Source organism: Mustela lutreola, chromosome 4 (genome assembly GCF_030435805.1).
Source record: "Mustela lutreola isolate mMusLut2 chromosome 4, mMusLut2.pri, whole genome shotgun sequence".
In the NCBI taxonomy this organism is placed as follows: domain Eukaryota; kingdom Metazoa; phylum Chordata; class Mammalia; order Carnivora; family Mustelidae; genus Mustela; species Mustela lutreola.
The window spans coordinates 86,368,313-86,386,003 of NC_081293.1; the positions used below are offsets into that span (position 1 = coordinate 86,368,313).

Here is a 17,691-nt window from a genome sequence, read left to right on the forward strand (position 1 = left end):
CACCTCACAACTGTGAACTTTAGGAAAGGAATGCCTAGCACCTAGTAAATATTTCTTGGATGTATGTTGAACATCTGACCTTGATATATATTTTTAGTGCCCTGTTATAAAAAGGATTTAAAATAGAAAAAGAAAAAAAGAAGGACGGAAGGAAGGGAAAAGGAAAAGGAAAGAAAGAATATTAAGTGGCAAGTTCAAAGTTCTGTAGATAAGGGATATATAGGTTCTTGCTTTTTCAGGATGGGTCTTTTGTTTAAGTCCCTTATAGATCTGTTAATGTTTGTTATTTTACTCGATAAATGATCCCAGGTTTGGATCACAAACTACTAGGTTACTCTCTCTGCAGAACAGTAGTTTAAGGACTGAAGTGCTTTTGCATCTGCAGAAATACAAGGAGTCTTTTGCATTATAAAGAACAACATTAACACTTCTATCAAAGCCTCCAGGGGGCTGAGATTTGTGCTTATTAATGTATCTCTTGGTGGCAGGAACCTCCAAGTTGAGGTCCAGTCCTTTTGTCTCCATTCCAGCTGGTTAATTACACTCCTGTGTCACCTGGAGAAGGTATTCCTAAAACCTCTTCCGGGGAGACCGCTGACATTTACAAAATGAACTGGTTTTCACACCTCAGTACCCTGAACCTCTTTAGCGGGCTAATTTAACTCTGCAAATTAATTCCATCTCTGGATTTTCCTCATTACCAGGCTGACACACCAGTCAGCTCGGGCTGCCCCAGGGCTCATCTGAAAATTCCCAGGTGGGGATGGCCTCATGCACACCACCAAGCAAAGCCACACCTGATAAGCCTTTTTATGCACATGATACAAAAACTCCCAAGTTATGGCTCCCACCGGTCGGCCTGACCCATGATGAAACAGCGAACCCAAGAGAATTCGGTGGACCCTTGCACAACAGGGTTTGAACTGGGTGGGTCCGCTTGTACATGGGGTTTTTTTGGATAAATACAGTGCAAGATTGTAAATACATTTTCTCTTCCTTATGACTTTCCTAATAACATTTTCTTTTCTCTGGCTTACCTTATTATAAGAAAATAATATATAAAACATACAATATTTAAACTGTATGGGTAAGACTTGGTCACCAACAGGCAGGCTGTTTGTAGTTAAGTCTTTGGGGAGTCAAAAGTTATATGTGGATTTTCAACAATGTGGGTGGTCGGTGCCTCTAACCTCCAAGTTGTCCCAGGTTAAAATGTATACAAAAGTGAATTAAGAGATAGTGCAAATTAATTGAAGAAAAGCAATTAAGTCTAGTAACTGAGGCAAGCTTGTCTAAGCATGTTATTAGAGAGGTATGTCAAGAAGATTTTCTTAGTTAAGTTATACACCCTGTGGAAAAAAAATAGAAAGAATGAACCTAGATTACCCACAATTATTATTAAAACAGTCTAAAATGAGTTCCCTCTGACATGACAAAATTTAAGCTGAAATGATCAGATACCAATAACTGACTAATATTCTTTGCCGAAATTTTGTGGTTTTCCAGGGGAAATTAGATCCTGTTACTTAAAGTCTGGCAACCAGAGAGAAGGCCCTTTCCAGCACCTGCCGTCGAATCATGATAGTTTCTCTCATGCTCGGTAGGTGGAGGTTTGGTTTCAGGTTCCAGAGCTGTCCTGTTGCTGGGGGACATGCAGATTCCTCTGACTGCAAATGAAGTGAGGATCCTGGTGGGGGTGAAGGTGTTAATCCCTCTGTAGGTGTCAAAGCTTTGTGGGTTTCCTATGCGAGAAAGGAAATCTGATGTTTTAGAAAAATAAAGAATAAACTGACCCGTTTTCATAGTAGCTGCGTCCAACAATGAATTAATCTCATAAACATAAAGTAGAATCCTATGCAAACTGTAGCACTCCCTTCAGGGAAGACAGTGTTGCAGCTCGAGAAGAACGCGTTCTTAAAGGTGTCCCGAGGAACAGACCAGAAGTGAAGTTAGCGCTCATCCGCACTGGTGAAGGGTGGCTCTCTTTCAGATAGGTGATCTGAGTATTTGTTCTCTTTTCCTTCCTTCAGAATGGATGGACCAACTTTCTAAATTATTTTAATTAAGTTGATACTAAATTAGCTTGTGTATCCGGAACATAGCTGGGTTCATGGCAGCGTTGGGCGAGTCGTAGGTCTTACCAGTGGCGGACTGAATTCATTGTTCATTCTGGACTTCATCTTACTCTTCCTTTCTTCCTTTCTTTCTTTGAGAGGGTGGGGAGCGCTCTCATGTGCCTGAGCAGTGGAGCTGGGGTGCATGTTGGGAGGAGAGGGGAGGACCCCAAGCAGACTCCCTGCTGAGGGCAGAGCCCGTTGGGGCTCAGTCTCATGACCATGGGATCATGACCTGAGCCAGAAACGAATGCGTAACTGACAGAGCCACCCAGGTGCCCCCAGACTTGAAGATTCTTTGAGGATAATCTGTGAACGTGCCTTTGTTGCTTGCCCTAAGCGAGGAAGTACGTTTCCTGCGTACGTGTCGTTAGACTTGTATGTGTACTTGTGTATGTACTTGTGTGTGTACTTGTGTGTGTACTTGAAGACATAGGGGAGTCCTTTGTGGTGTGGTTAGAATGCCTTGGGCCTCACACCTGGAGCGTTCAAAGGGAGTTGCAGGAACCTTGATTCTAGATCCTGTGGTTGATGACCCCTCCCCAAGGTCAAAGTTCCCTCCAGGGGTGTGCCTAGGAAATTGCAGGGGGAGCCTCACAAGGGCCTTGAAGAAAGTTCATCTTTGACCTTGCTGTCTGCCCTCCAGCTGGGATGTTGTGTGCCAGCCTTGCAGGGCGTTCCCTCACTGTAGTCCCTGCTGCTGAAGAAGCTGGGGTCGGCCGTTGGGGCAGATCTGATGGGTGCTGCGGGCCGTGGTTCCCCTAGTCCACGTGGACGCACCTGGGCCCTAAAACTGAGTCACTCCTGTGGGGCAAGGGCATGATCTCCATCACTCATACGCCTTTCACTCACCCTCTGTCTCCCTCCGGTGCTCACACTCCAGTCAAAATAGACAGAAAACAAAATTCTTCTCCAACCAGAAACATGGCAAGGCTCCATGCACATGTCCACCACGAGGAGAGGGAGGTTTGCCCTCCACACCTCGGCCTCAGCCCGTGGGACATTTCGTGGCAGTGGCTTCATGGATTTAGAGATCTAAGATGGCAGCTTTCTGAAGCTAAATACTTAATTCTGTGTGAACACAGCTTTGAAAGCTGTCACATTTTTTTGCAATCCTTGTTGGAAGCTGTAGTGTTTTTAAACTAAACTTAGAACAGTTATCAGGCCCCTTATCTATTCCAAAATAAAGTTACAAGACTTTCTTATTTTTATTTTCCTGGACAAATGTACTTCACTTTCCCCCTTGGTAAATACTTTAATTGCATTTGCCAGTAATGCCCGTTAGCATAAGGCCACATATCCAGGGCCTGAAAAGACTAAAAACGTAGTGTGTGCAAATCAGAATCAGAGAGAATGGGTTTCCAGGAGGCTCCACCTCCTCAGGCCATCCCTCCTGGGGAACTGCCCTCTGACTCCTGTTCTCCCCCAAGTTCTCCCTTTTTCTTAGATTTCCCCGAGGTCTTGTTTTTCTTTCACCCCCTCTGCATTTCCTCCCCAGATTCGAGCTCTTTTGTGGCCTGACCTCCATTCCCACAGCTGCCCGGGTTTCAGTTTGCCACAGTGCATGTCCTCCGAGTTCGAGGGTTTTCTGCCAGGTGAGGCCGGGGCTCCACACAGGTGCCCGGGGCTGTTGCACGTCTGTGCTGAGCAGCCCCGCGTAGCCACGTGGAGAGTCTCAGGTCAGCCCTTCCCGAGCTCCGCCTTTTCCCATGCCCACTGCAGTGAGAGCCCTTCCTGGCGCACACGGGACAATCCAAGTCAAACAGGTCTCATCACTGTGCGGATCTGGGGTCATTCAACAGAGGCATCTTGTAGACGTTTTCAAGGGTGCGGTGTCTCTTTCTCTACCGCTTCCTCATTCCTGTGTTTCGATTCCACTGTCAGTCAGATGCGTGCTCTGGTGTCAGAAGATGCCTCCTGTAGCCTCAGGCCTGTGTTTTCTCCTCTCATTCAAGTCCATTGAGTACACCAGGCTTCTTTCCTGTAAACCCCCAAGGAGTCTTCTTAAGTCTGATGGGTTCTGGCTGGGCCATGTTCCCGGAGCCCAGTCGCCCAGGGCAAGTACGTGACTTGGCTCTACACTCAGCTGCAGAGCTGGATTGCAGGTTCCACAGAAAAAAATCATGGGGGTGGCCCAACAGAGGGAAGTTTGGAGTGAGCTGGACGGAGGCAGGGCAGCGAAAACCAACAGATGACTCCCATGGACTCTGTTCCTGGTAAAATTGTTCGACCAGTTTAATTACCAAACTTCGTTAAAGAGAATGATGATCAAGTTTTGTAGAAGCAGCTTTGCCCTTCGAGAAAAGCTTTGTATAATGTCCCTCGTTGTCTCTAACATTTCTCGTCTGTGAACGTCCCCATGGAGACTTCTTGGCCCACCACCTCGCATGCCAGGTTCTGTCTCTGTCCACCTGCCCTCTCTCCAAGGCAATTTGACAGGATGCTGGTTCTTAAGAGCTCCAGGAAGGAATAGCACCCAGCCCCGCATAGCTTGTCCTCGTCATGCTTCACAGATAACATGGGATAATATACGTGTTTGCTATCTTGTGGGCAGGCCGGTGTTTGAGAGGATCCATGTTCCCAGACGGTCTATGCTCTGAAATAGGTTTGTCATTAGAGGGGACTTGGTTATGGGGTGTTGTGGCAATTCAATGGCTCATTTGGGCATAGGAGATGGACCGTGCTTCCTGCTTCATGCGTGAGAACAAAACTCAAGTCCCTTCACTTAGCAGAATTATAGCATTGAAGCGGTTCCCTCGGTGGTTCTGGGAAAGTGGTTAAGGGGCCGCCATCTGTTTAACTCATGCAGGAACGGCTCAGTGCTCTGCAGAGTTAGATGATCTTCGGGATTTAAACTGTTGTCCCACGGGCTTGTGCTGGATATCCCAGCAGTCTCAGAGTCCTCCCCAGATTGGGGGACAGTGAAAGCTATGCCACCCGTCCCCAGAGGCTGGTTGCTTTGGATTCATAATAAGCCTTGGCTTTCATGGCAGTTCATGATAGATGATGATCTAGGTCTTTGAATTGGTTATACCGAGGAAGAACTCTTGTAAGTAGGATAGAAGCAAGCAGGCTGTTTCAACAGAGATATTTTATTTTAAAGGTTTTATTTATTTGACAGAGAGCGAGAGGGAGGGAACACACGTGGGGCAAGGGGCAGGGGGAGAAGCAGACCCCCCCGCTGAGCAGGGAGCCCGATGGAGAACTAGATCCTGGGACTCCAAGATCACGACCGAAGCCAAAGGCAGATGCTTAACCGACTGAGCCACCCAGGCGCCCCTCAACTACAATACTTTAACCCCCATGTTGAAGCACCACTGTGTGAGGGGCATGCATGGGAAGAGAGCGTCCTCTCTGTCTCTAAGGTAAAGAACAGTGCCGGAGCCGAAGGCAACTGATCACGTGCAAGGCCACAGGTTAGGATTTTCCCACCTAGAAGGGCCACGTCCCTCTCGCCTTGCACCTGTGTTCCGACACACCTCTTCCTGCGTGGTTACGGCCGTTCCTGGCCCTGAAGGAAGCATTTCCCTGCAGTAATTCTGGTCATGGCGGCCACCATTTGTTAAACATGTGTCAGGTGTGAAGTACTGGGCTGAGTCATCAATTACCGGATCTCACCTGCGCGACAGAACGGAGAACGGTGATATTCGCTCCATATCACAGCCCAGGAAGTAGGACCGTCTAAGAAACATGCTCAGCCTCAGGGGCTGGTTTGTGGCCCCTGGACGCTGAAATCTCCCTCCCTGCTCCTCTCTGCCAGCGGGGCCCACAGACTCAGAGTTCCGTGGCTCCCAGGCAGGGAGAATAAGCAGGGGAAGCTGGCCAGTGGCAGGGGAAGCTGGCCAGTGGCCATGGCGGTCCCCGGGAGGGCGTTTATCCTGTCTTCGGGGGCTGCTGCTGCTTCTCCTCCGTCTGCCTAGGCCTGATCCAGAAAACCTGGCCCGACCAGATATTCCAGTATTTTCTGCAAGGATCCAAAATCCACACTTCTATGTAAAATCTGTTTTGTTTCACATTATCAGTTTTCATTCTTTTTTTGGCAATACCACAGGCCACAGGTGACGTGTGTGGCTGGCTGTGGCCTGAGGACTCCTGGTTGTCCCTCCTGCTCTGAAGCCCAGGCCTTCACCCCGCACCCTGTGTCCTCCTGGGGAGCCGCCCTTCCCACAGAAACATGTCCTATGGAGATGCCCTTACGTTGGCCCCCAGTGCGTGTCTGGGCAGGGGTGCAGTGAGCCCGTTTCTCCACACCCCTGCGTGGCCCCTCCGCTCTGCGCAGCCCACACAAGCCGACTCTCAGCCCTTCCTCTCTAAGCATCTGCTCTTCCTTGCCTTGAATGCTCTTCTTTGTTCCTGGCGTTTGGAGTAATCATCTCTTAGAGCACAGAGGACACTCTGCCTCCTTATGCTTCTTCATCTGATCAGTCTCTACCGTGACAATAAAGCGACTTTTCCAAGCCGCCCTTAGAGGGGGACTTACCACGTTCCCTCTGGCACTTCATCCATTTGGGTAGGACTCCCGTCTGCCCCGACGGTAGCTGCCGGAAGGAAGTGCGGCGTCAGAGCCCGCACGCAGCCCTCTGCAGACAGGTGTTCCCTAACTACTGAACCGAATCAAATCCAATCACGGGCAGGCCCGTGGGCGCACAGGACCGGGCGCGGACCAGCGGGGCAGTTAGGGGAGCCGGCGAGAAGTTGAATGGGAGGAAGGGAGTTAACCAAGGGGCCATGAGACTGGTCAGACGGCTCACACTTCATTCTCCTGGTGGCAGGAGCACTCTGACCCCTTTGTAGACAGAAACAGTTTCACGAACGTGGCACTGATTATCAAGACAGCATCGTCAGATGACGCCGTCCCCTTGCGAAGGTGGGAACGCAGGAGCCAGGAGCACCAGCGGCTTGCCTGCTCATTTGGATACAGAATCTGATCTTTTTGTAAGTGGAGAAATGGAACCCCCAAAACCCTCAAACTAAAACTAAAATAACCCACAGAACCCAAACAAACCTGCGAAATGACTGTTTAAACCCTAAGCACAGAGAAATCAGAGATCGGAGCTGAGGTTAGATGTTCCCGGCTTGTTTTCCGTTCAGTTGTGAGGCGGTGGCGCTCTGCGTCCATGTGGAAGGGGCTGTGGTGGGACATCGGGGTCCCGAGTGGCCCGGAGCACGCAGGTGAGCGTCAGTCGTAGGCGGATCGAGGTTTCGGTTCCCTCATTCATGAACTTCTTGGTTGACGTTGAGCAACTCATTTAACCCTCTTAGGTAAAGAGTGTCCTTATGCATAAATGGAAATAACATAGTGATCACTGCAGTGGCGTTACAAGTTAAATATAATAGACGTAACAGTGCTTTGGACGGTACCCGCTGTAAGGACCTTGTTGTTATCTGCAAACACAAGCGGTGGGCCGGGGGCTCACGTTCACTACTGGCCTCGTAGAGCTCAGCATCCTGACTTTACCTGGGTGGAAGCCTTCCCTCTTGGCTTTTTTGAGTTGCTTTATGAGATTTTCAGGCGGCTAAGGACTTTGCACTCTCTCTGTCAGCCCGTCGTACTCCAACATTTGGAACTCTTGTCGTAATTTCAGAGTAGGGGCTTCAATATTGTATCTCTGGCTTCTCATGCCGTTAAATGTCGAGTTCTCCCACTGTAGTAAATACAAACTTTGATTTTGAACTTGGAAGGATTCCTAGTTGCGGCTGTTGCTAAGCCATTCAGCCATGGAAGATATTGGAAAAGCAGTTTTTTTCCCTGTGAGGCAACTTCAGTGACTGGGATTGCCTCCAACTAGGCCATTAAACCACCGATTCTTATTATTGGCAAGCTAGCCGTTCCTCTCTGCCATTGTTCAGTTCGGTTGCCGTGTGACAGTTTTATATCCTCGACTCTCAAGCATGAATAGGGAATTGTTTGCAGTGTAACTTCCATGTCTCTTTGGGGATTCCTGGAGGAAACCAGGAGAGGAAACAAATTTCCCTCCTTGCTCTCACTGTCATTGTGGGAACCAGTGCATTTCTCATTAACTGCCAAAGAAACATAAGCAGCATTTTCCAGTTGCACAGTAACTGTCTGTAAGGCCGTTTGGTAACGCTAACAGAGTTCTGCTTCCCCCAGATCCTAGAATGAAGGAGCTATGGCTTTAATGACAGCATTCGGAATTGCTACTCAAAGAAACTTGCAAAGGATAAATTCATTACCCCGCACATAGGGCTGATTCAGTAGCTCAGAGCCCAAAATGAGCTAATCTACCTAGAAAGCTGTAGTCTACCCAGAAAAATCAAAGTTGATGTAGGCTCTCTGTTTGGAAAGTGTGTCTTATGTCTAAAAGGTTCCTTGCAGACTGGACCTTTGTTTACTTCCTCTGTAGGTCTTACAATTAAAGCTTGATAGTTTCTTTTCTTTGTTCAGCAAAGATTTACGTCTCTCTTGTCTATAAATTCTCCCAAGTAACATAGCAGAGCTTTCTTCTGGGAGAGATATATAACCGTGCTTCAGTATTAATCTGGCTTTTTCAGTGTCATAAACGATTTAATGAAAATGCATACAAAATGCTTATTGTTTGCCCTCCAGTGAAATCTGGTGGGAAGACATAGTATTTATACTTATTTTGAACATCCATTATTCAAAAAGTAGGCACAGTAGTCTGCTGAATGGAAGACTCATTCTGGAGAATACTAGTTTAGATTTTATTTATTTATTTGAGAGAGAGAGGACGTGCCTGTGCACACACGAGTGCAGGGGCCAGGAAGGGGCGGTGGGGGAGGAGGGGGACAGGCTGACTCTGAGCGGAGCGCTGGACTCCATCCTGTGACCCTGAGACCAGGGCCTGAGCCTAAGCCAAGGTCTGATGTGTAACTGACTGAACCACCCAGGTGCTACTGGGGCATCCTAGTTTATAGGATTTTGCTGGGGGATTTTTGTACCTCAACTTGTTTTTAATTGAAAACATAGAGTAGGTTGGGCAATAGTGCAGTGATTTATCTGGATTCACTTGCTTTTGGCTTTTATTTGCTTTTGAATCCTTGTAGTACATATCAAAGCAGATATTGTTCTGGTTATAAACTGGGCTTATTTTTGGACTCTGCAGTCTCTAACCCCATTGAGTACTATGCTCCAAAGGTGGGTCAAAGCTCTGCACTTACTCTCTGTCACCTCTTTAGAATTCTTACTCTTTTGTTGACATTACCGGGCTTTCTGACTCTTATCTCAGTAAAAATTTCCTTTTCTTTGGGATTGGCTCTCAGGAAAGCCCTTTCAAGCCACAATGATATGCCCCTGGTTCCCAAAGAAGTCAAGTAGCAGACAGTTGTCAAAAATAATCCTCTCTGTTAGAATTCTCCCCCTCCCCCTTTTTCTTTAGTCAGAAGAAATAGTGATCCCTGGTTTGGACTAGCTGAACTAGAGTACAGGGTACTGAAGTTAGTCAATTACGTCTTCAAGATGTGGAAAAAATGTGAATTTTCCCCATATTGGATATGCTCAGTTCTGTGTCCCATTCAGGTATAAGTTGAGAAGGGAAACTCTAGTTATAAGTGTTTCAGGGTTTGCATACAGTCTCATTACTATGTTGACTTGCAAAGTGGAGAGTTATGTGTGTACCACTTTAAATGAAAAAACCCAAACTTTTGGGAGATCTGGGTGCTTTTGATCACACAGTGGTGGGAGTGATCTGGAAGAAATGTCCAGGGCTTGTCTTTGAAGAGTTTCTGCCATTCCAAATATCTGTGCCCTCCGTTACTCACTCTCTGATCCTTCCACTCTGATCCTTATTTCAGTGTCTTGGACACACGAGAAAGAGATTAAATTTTCATCCAGGCACAGAAGCACAAGGGTGGAAGGTTTGCTAGGCTCATTCTGGAAAGACATCTCTTTTGAGGCCCCTTCTCTGCCTCCCTGGGAAGCAGGCCAGCCGTGCCTTGGGCTTCTGTTTTGGTGGCCATACCCCAGATTGCCACATGGTGGCAGCAGACCCCAGCTTGGAGGCCCTGTCCTGGTCTTGCCTCCTGCTTGGCTGCACAGGTGAATTTTTACCCTTGAGTTATTTGCAGACTTTAAATCTAGAACCCCTGTTAAAATTCAATAATAAAGGTTATCCTTTTCAAAACATTGTTGCTTTACTTAAATATCCTACATATTGAACATGTTGCTTGCTGTAACTTGCATTTTTAGGATGCCCCCCTGGGCAGTTTGTTCCCGGGGTCCCCCAAGGAAGCCTGAAAAACAAGAGGGACGGACAGAAAGAGAGGCCCTCCTTCTCTAGGGCATGGGTCATAGTTTTGGAGCTCTTGGGAAGAAGAAGAATTTCAGGACTTTTTTTCCCCACATTAATGGGAAAATATAGAAGAAGCACATGTATTTTGATTGCTAATTGTAGAAGCCTAGACTAATGGAATGAAACCTGGTGGGGGGAGGGGTGCAATATGGTGGAACACTGTCACGATCGATCCGAGGCCCAGCTCTGCCCATACGAGAGTCACCATCCTGGCCCAGACCAGCTTCTAGCTCCTGGTCCCTTTTTATTTCCTTCTAGTGTCTGCTTTTATCTAGCAGTTTCTTTCATTAGCCACTATTTCTGCTCCTGTTCTGAGCTCAGTCCAGTTTCCATGCGATCAGTGCCATCACCCTGAACCAAACAAGTTTACCAGAGATGAACCAGGGAGCGGGTAATCAAGTCCAAATATGCAAGTGTTGTTCTGCAGTAGTTCCGAGTACATTTTTTTACTACAGGCTTGGAATGTTACTGCTTTAGGGAAGGGACAATCTCTTAAAACCCAGCCCTTTCCCATTATATTTATTAATGCAAGGGGAAATCTCTGGCCTTAAGTTAGTAAAATAGAGACTTTTGATTTTTTACGTATTTATTTTATTTTTATTTTTTAAAAGATTTGTTGGGGGGGGGGGAGCACAAGCAGGAGGGGTGGAGGGAAAGAGAGAGAATCTCCAGAAGTCTCCATGCAGAGCGCAGAGCTCTATGTGGGGCCGGACCCCACAGCCCCAAGATCACCACCTGAGCCGAAACCAAGATTCAGAGGCCCAACTAACGGCACCACCCAGGTGCCCCAGACAGATACTTTTTAGATCACTGTGCTGCTCACAGTGCACATCTAGGAAAGGGAAAACAAGAAGCCGGTAGTCTGAGAAGAGCTGTCTAAGACAGACAGGCATTCTGTAAAGGCTAGTGGGCAGACTTGCGTCTACTGCATGATTTTTGTGACATCACCGCCTCTTTGGTTCTTGAGTGGGCCAGCTGGTGCGTGGGGATTACAGCCACATCAGGACCTCAAGAACATCTAAGGGTAGGGGGACTCTCTTCTGGTTGAGCAGTGCTGACTGTAACCTTGAACCGTCTCCTGCTGGCCAAGTAGGAAGCCACTGCAGGCTTTCTGATTCTGACCTACTGGTCCTGAAACTAGGGCCAAGCTAGGCTTTCTTAATATCATCATACTTTGTCTTGAATATGCAACTTTCATGAAAGAGGTTAATTGAGAACTTAAAAAGCTAATTTAGTAAGCTGAAGTTTGGGTCTCCTTTTATAAAATAAAGAGGATTAAGTGTGAGTTGAGTGCATGACACTGTCTCCTCATTGAGACAACAAGAATTCATGTGTGTGTATGAAAAGCATCAGGATCATTCGCTATTTCATATGAAAATAAACAAAGTTGGGTCCTATGTCAATAGAAGTAAATAAAACAGTAAGGTAGGGTTGTTAATTGTCTGCTATAGGGGAGATACCGTTTGGTGGTTACGTACCCCGTCTCATTGGATTCTTACGACCCCTAAGCAGGAGATATCATGCCTGTTTTCCAGGTGAGGATTTGAGCTAACAAATGCTTATAGTCACAGTGATTAGGAGAGCAATATTTCAAGCCATGTTTTGTTTCATTCTAGAACTTACCCAAAAGATTTTGAAAAGAAACCAAACCCTAGATTTTTACATGGGACTTTTAAATAGCCTCAATAAGAAAATAAGGTTATTTATTGTTATTATTATTTTACTATCAGACACATGCTAAGTAATACGCAGATGGTAACTGGGGGGTGTTAACACCTCCTTCTTGTCATGTTTCCTGGCAGGAAGCACCTGCGGGGGGGCGGGGGAGGCTGGCCCTGACAGCTGTCTGTTACACCTCGCACAATAGCCACTTCTCGGTTTATTTTGGTTGGCAGTAGAGGGCGCTATTCACTTTCCAGATCTTTCTCACAGATGCACACATTGCCTGCTGGGTTCTAGCCATCCCTCACATTGCTGACATGACGTCAGACTGATCTTTTGGTTTTAGTGACGTGCTCGAATGTTTGCCGAGATGCAAACAAATCTGATCGGGCACTTTCAGCCCTATTATATTTAGTGATGGAACAACAGAATTACAGGACGCTGTGGTTTCTGTACAAAGCAAAAAAGTTTGAATGAGTCGTTGCCTTTATAAATCTGACGGGTTCTTTTTTCTGTTAGTAAAAGATGTCACACCCAGACCACAGAGAGGAAGCAAAGGCATTGTCGGTGGGACAGTCGGCCAGATAACGGAAGGACAGGATTCTTAAGTTTGCAAACTCCACGTACTTCTTGATTTGCTTCCTAAATCCTGTATTTGATACACGAGGTTTCCTGAATGGTCCTTTACAGGGACGCCTTTACCAAACAGATCATCAAAGGGTTGTGAATTGTGTCTGAAAAATGTAGAGAAGTGTGTATGTGCACACGTGTGTGCGTACAGTGGGACTATTTTAAACACTGTTCTGATGGGATAAATATTTATGTGTTTGTGAATGCAGCCGTAAGGAGTGAAGACTAAGAAAGATCCAAAAACCTGTCAGAGACTTTATAATGAAATGTGAGGTAGAAATCAGAAAGGCATATGTTAAGTGTAGCACCTACGTTTTTGAGGTAGTTCCAGCTGCAAGTTTCATAAGACCCAGAATCACAGTAGTTAGACAAGAAGTCCAAAGATATCATCAGTGGAGCTTAGTGAATTCAGACACTCAATATTGTCATCAGGAAATGAGTTTTCTTGGCTCTGCTGTCCTCAGGCTTTTTCCTCATGCTGGCAGTGTGGCTGCCGCAGCCCCGAACGTTTCTTACTCATGTAGCATCTAAAGTCCGGGAATAAGAGAGTGTCTCACTTTTGTGATCTTCTAAGAAATAGAAAAACTTATGCACGGGCTCCCTGATATGCTCAGCCACCTCCCCTTTGAGCCACAGTGGCCTTTTAGGATACGTTCTCCCTTCTCGAATCTAGGCACTAGTCCAGGGTAAATGGGGTTAGAGTGATGCCCATAAAATGACCAGGGTTGATCCCCAGGACTAGAGAGGGACCTAGTCTCTCTTCTGAAGCCATAGTCTTAGATGAGTGAATAAAATTGGAGCTATGTTAGCAGGAATTCCACTAGAAATGACTGTAGGGTAGGCAGTCAGAATTGCCCCCTCAAGGCGATCGGCACCCTGCTAGAGAAGCGGGTGGAGAAGTGTGTCCTGGTTTTTGCTTTCTGAGCCAAAGGAAAGATGCCAGGCTTGAGATTTGTGGAAGAGTTTTATTAATTTACATCCTGTCAACCTATATGTGATTAAAGACAATAAAACTATTTAATATAGATTACAACTAATTTAGTGGTGTCCTCTTTTCCAATTACCTGAGGCATTTCTTATACCCCCTGTGCACCTTCTTTGCTTTGGAGGGGCGTGAAGAGGGAATGCAGAGTGTGCTGGGGGTTGTGGGAGGTAACAGAGATGCTAGATAGTCAGCATTTCCTCCTGATTGCTGTCTTTGAATTATCCAGGCTACTGTTTACTGTTTTCACAGACTGGGAAGCTAGAAATCGTTGCTTCCACCTCCCCATCCACGAACTATGTAGAAAATTAAGGTCATCATTTCTAGAACACCAGGGATCTACCTATCCACCCCCATACGCAGCAACTCTGGGCAGCCTGAGTAACTTGAATGTGTGCAGGGTGATCGTCCTTCTGCCCGCAGAGAGCGTTGCATCAAAATGTCAGCCCTTCCCTGGGCATGTAAGGGGGTAATGGTTGTAGAAGGCTTAGCCGCTCCCTGCAGTGGGGATCCCCAGTGTCCTTGTGTTTGTGGGTAATGAGCACATGACTCCCCCGCTCCCACATAACCAGAGCTTGTCTCTTGCCGCTCCCCAGAGAGATGCAGATCAGCTTGTCCAGCACCACCACATCCGAGAGTCAGGACCCTTCTTCTGGGGACCCAGCGGTCAGTGCACTTCAACAACAGCTGCTACTCATGGTGGCACGGAGGACCCAGTCTGAAACCCCACGGGTACGTTCCTGCCGCACTGGGAAGTTTCCAGAATCTGGGGTCTTGAAACTGGTTTTGAATCAGTCAGGTCCTACCATGAAGTCCATGCTGTGGCTGGGTTGTGGCTATCTCACCGCACGGTAGCCTACGGGAGGAGCGGGAAAGACGCCGTTTAAGTGACCGATATCCTTCATCGACACGAACAGGACTGTCATTGTCTTACTGCTCTTCCGAGCACATTAGAAATTCACGACATCGTTCTTGGGTTGCCAAGATGCAGGGATCCCATAAGGGCTTCCTTGGTTGGGATGCCTTTTGCTCACCATGGTTGGAAAATAGTCTGAATTTTTCTTTATTAATTTATGACAACCTTCTATACTAAATATTCAGAGATTCTGAAAGAGAATCTTGACGTGAAGAGAGATTTCATTCTTAGAGGAAATGGCACTATCATCAGGGGGCTTAGAAGATGAAGGCTTCCATTATACTATCAAGAGGTGACTTACTGATGTCATTCATTCACTCAGCCACCTTTATGAGGATGACTCTGGGAGAGGCAGAGCAAACGCTTCAAGACACAACACGTATGAGTCCCACTGTGAAGAAACAAATTAAAAACACAAATTTGAGAAGGAAACCATCAGAAAGTGGACAATGACCAAAGTAATTAGGATGAACAATAATGGAGATCAAATAATATGTTATTTAAAAGAACTTTGAACTCAGGCTTAGGACTTGGAGCGTGAACCTCACAGGAAATCTTGGAGGTTAGGTGGGATTTTGCCTTAGACTTACCATCTAAGGAAACCAGTGCAGAAGGCCCTGGTGCTGGGACATTGGCCGGACTCGTCCCAGCCCGACGTTCCTTCCACTTTGTCCTTTGGTCACTATTGAGATTTCCAGCTCTGCTCACCTCTCCCCAGCAGCTTCTGCCATGATGTCTCATGAGCCCACGTCTGACAACCAAACAGAGGCCCTTTCAACTCCCCCTTCTCAGCACTGGCCTCGACAGGCCTCCGACCTATACTGTATCCTCTTCACTCCTCTACCTCTCCTGCAGGAGCTTTTCCAGGGAGCTCTACACTTCTGCCCTCGACAGGAGGCCTACAACTTAAATGCACCTGTGTGCATTCTGAGCATAGGCCTGGTCACTTGCTCTCCTCCGCATACCAGGCCCTCCTTTATATTTTAGCTTTTAATTAGGTACAGTTCATGCTCCAAGTCCCAAGTCTGACTTTAAGATCCTTTTAAGTAACATATTATTTGATCTCCATTATTGTTCATCCTAATTACTTTGGTCATTGTCCATTTTTCTGATGGTTTCCTTTTCAAATTTGTGTTTTTAATTTGTTTCTTCACAGTGGGACCCATACGTGTTGTTCTGTTTAGCTGTGCAGGTGGCTTCGGCCTTAACTGTGAGCACTGTCTGAGCCCTGGGTTCTGCTGGGTTCCCCTACCCGAGACTGCAGAAGGAAAGCAGGCTTCAGCGCCTCACCCTCCTCCTCCCAGAGCAGGGCCTCAGGGAAAGCGACCTGACCTCTCAGAGGCTCAGTTCACCACATTTTAAATTGGGATAATAGCATTTATGAGGAAGAGATCTTGTAAGGTTATGAGGATTAGAGATCATATATGGCAAGATTATGCCATAGAATCAGTGATAATGATTAACATCATCAAAAAAAATTTTTTTTTTAAAGATTTTATTTATTTATTTGACAGAGAGAGATCACAGTAGACAGAGAGGCAGGCAGAGAGAGAGAGAGGGAAGCAGGCTCCCCGCTGAGCAGAGAGCCCGATGCGGGACTTGATCCCAGGACCCTGAGATCATGACCTGAGCCAAAGGCTCAGGCGCCCAAAACAATTTTTTTTAAAGAAAGAGAATGTTTGAGTGGGGAGAGGGTAAGGACAGAGAGACAGAGGAACAGAAATGATCTCAGGCAGGCTCCATGCCCAGCAAAGGGCCCAACTCGGGACTCCATCTCACAACCTTAAGATCATGACCTGAAGGGGTATCTGGGTGGCTCAGTGGATTAAAGCCTCTGCCTTCAGCTTGGGTCATGATCTCAGCATCCTGGAATCGAGCCCCGCATCGGGCTCTCTCCTCAGCAGAGAGCCTGCTTCCCCCCCTCTCTCTGCCTGTCTCTCTGCCTACTTGTGATTTCTCTGTGTGTGTGTCAAATAAATAAAATCTAAAAAAAAAAAACCAAAACAAAAAAACCATGTCCTCAAAAAAAAAAAAAAAAAGTCCTCAATAAGTCGAGTTGGATGCTTAACTGATTGAGCAACCCAGGCGCCCCCAAATTCTTACGAGTTATATGGAGCTCTTGAAGGTACCGTTATTTTGAATGGTAGAACTTTCAGGTAGCTTAGGGGAGAGGGATGGACCTTCACGTTCTTAAATATTTTAGTATTACCGGGGACCTGGGTGGCTCAGTGGGTTAAGCCGCTGCCTTCGACTCAGGTCATGATCTCGGAGTCCTGGGATCGAGTCCCGCATCGGGCTCTCTGCTCAGCATGGAGCCTGCTTCCTCCTCTCTCTCTGCCTGCCTCTCTGCCTACTTGTGATCTCTCTCTGTCAAATAAATAAATAAAATCTCTAATAAATAAATAAATAAATAAATAAATATTTTAGTATTACCAAAAACCATTTCTGAAATGTATATCCCCCCACACACCTTCTTAAGCTGAATATGCTCATCATCATTTCAATTGTTGCAGTTAATTCAGATTCACGGAAGGAGCCTTGAATATCATGCTGTAAATACAGATCCTTACGGGGAGTGTGACCAATGCATTTATCTCATCTCTTCAAAAGAACTCGTGATCCCCTTCTGCCCTGTCACTATGTTTGCTAATCTTTTTTTTTTTTTTTTAATACTTTTTATTTATTTGACAGACAGAGATCACAAGTAGGCAGAGGGGCAGGCAGAGAGAGAGAGGAGGAAGCAGGCTCCCTGCTGAGCAGAGAGTCCGATGCGGGCCTCCATCCCAGGACCCTGAGATCATGACCTGAGCCAAAGGCAGAGGCTTTAACCCACTGAGCCACCCATGCACCCCTCTAATCTCTTTTTTGAAATAGTAGAATGAAATGTGTGAGCCTGTAGCCCACTGGGCAGTGTGACAGGGTGGTTCTTCGCTCAGGCTTAATTAGTGAATCAGAAACCGAAAGAAATTTTTGGCCAGTGTGTCTATGCATTCATATAAATTAGAGACTCAGTCTCCATTGTGAGCCCTACCCTGGCCAGGCCTGTCTTTGCTGATGCTCTCCAGGAGCTCTGCTAGCCCCCTTACTCCCAACTCCCTCCAGGGTTATCGAACGCGC

The 17,691-nt window shown here is 46.7% G+C and overlaps 1 protein-coding gene across 2 annotated transcripts in view; it reads left to right on the forward strand.

The window, feature by feature from the left end:
- Positions 1 to 17,691, forward strand: part of PCNX2 (pecanex 2) — a 289,378-nt gene that overhangs the window by 44,677 nt on the left and 227,010 nt on the right. For both annotated transcript variants that reach the window (XM_059170439.1, XM_059170438.1), the window contains exons 8-9: positions 1,507 to 1,600; positions 14,255 to 14,390. In XM_059170439.1, coding sequence (XP_059026422.1) covers positions 1,507 to 1,600; positions 14,255 to 14,390 — 230 coding nt within the window. The remainder of the gene's footprint in view (positions 1 to 1,506; positions 1,601 to 14,254; positions 14,391 to 17,691) is intronic.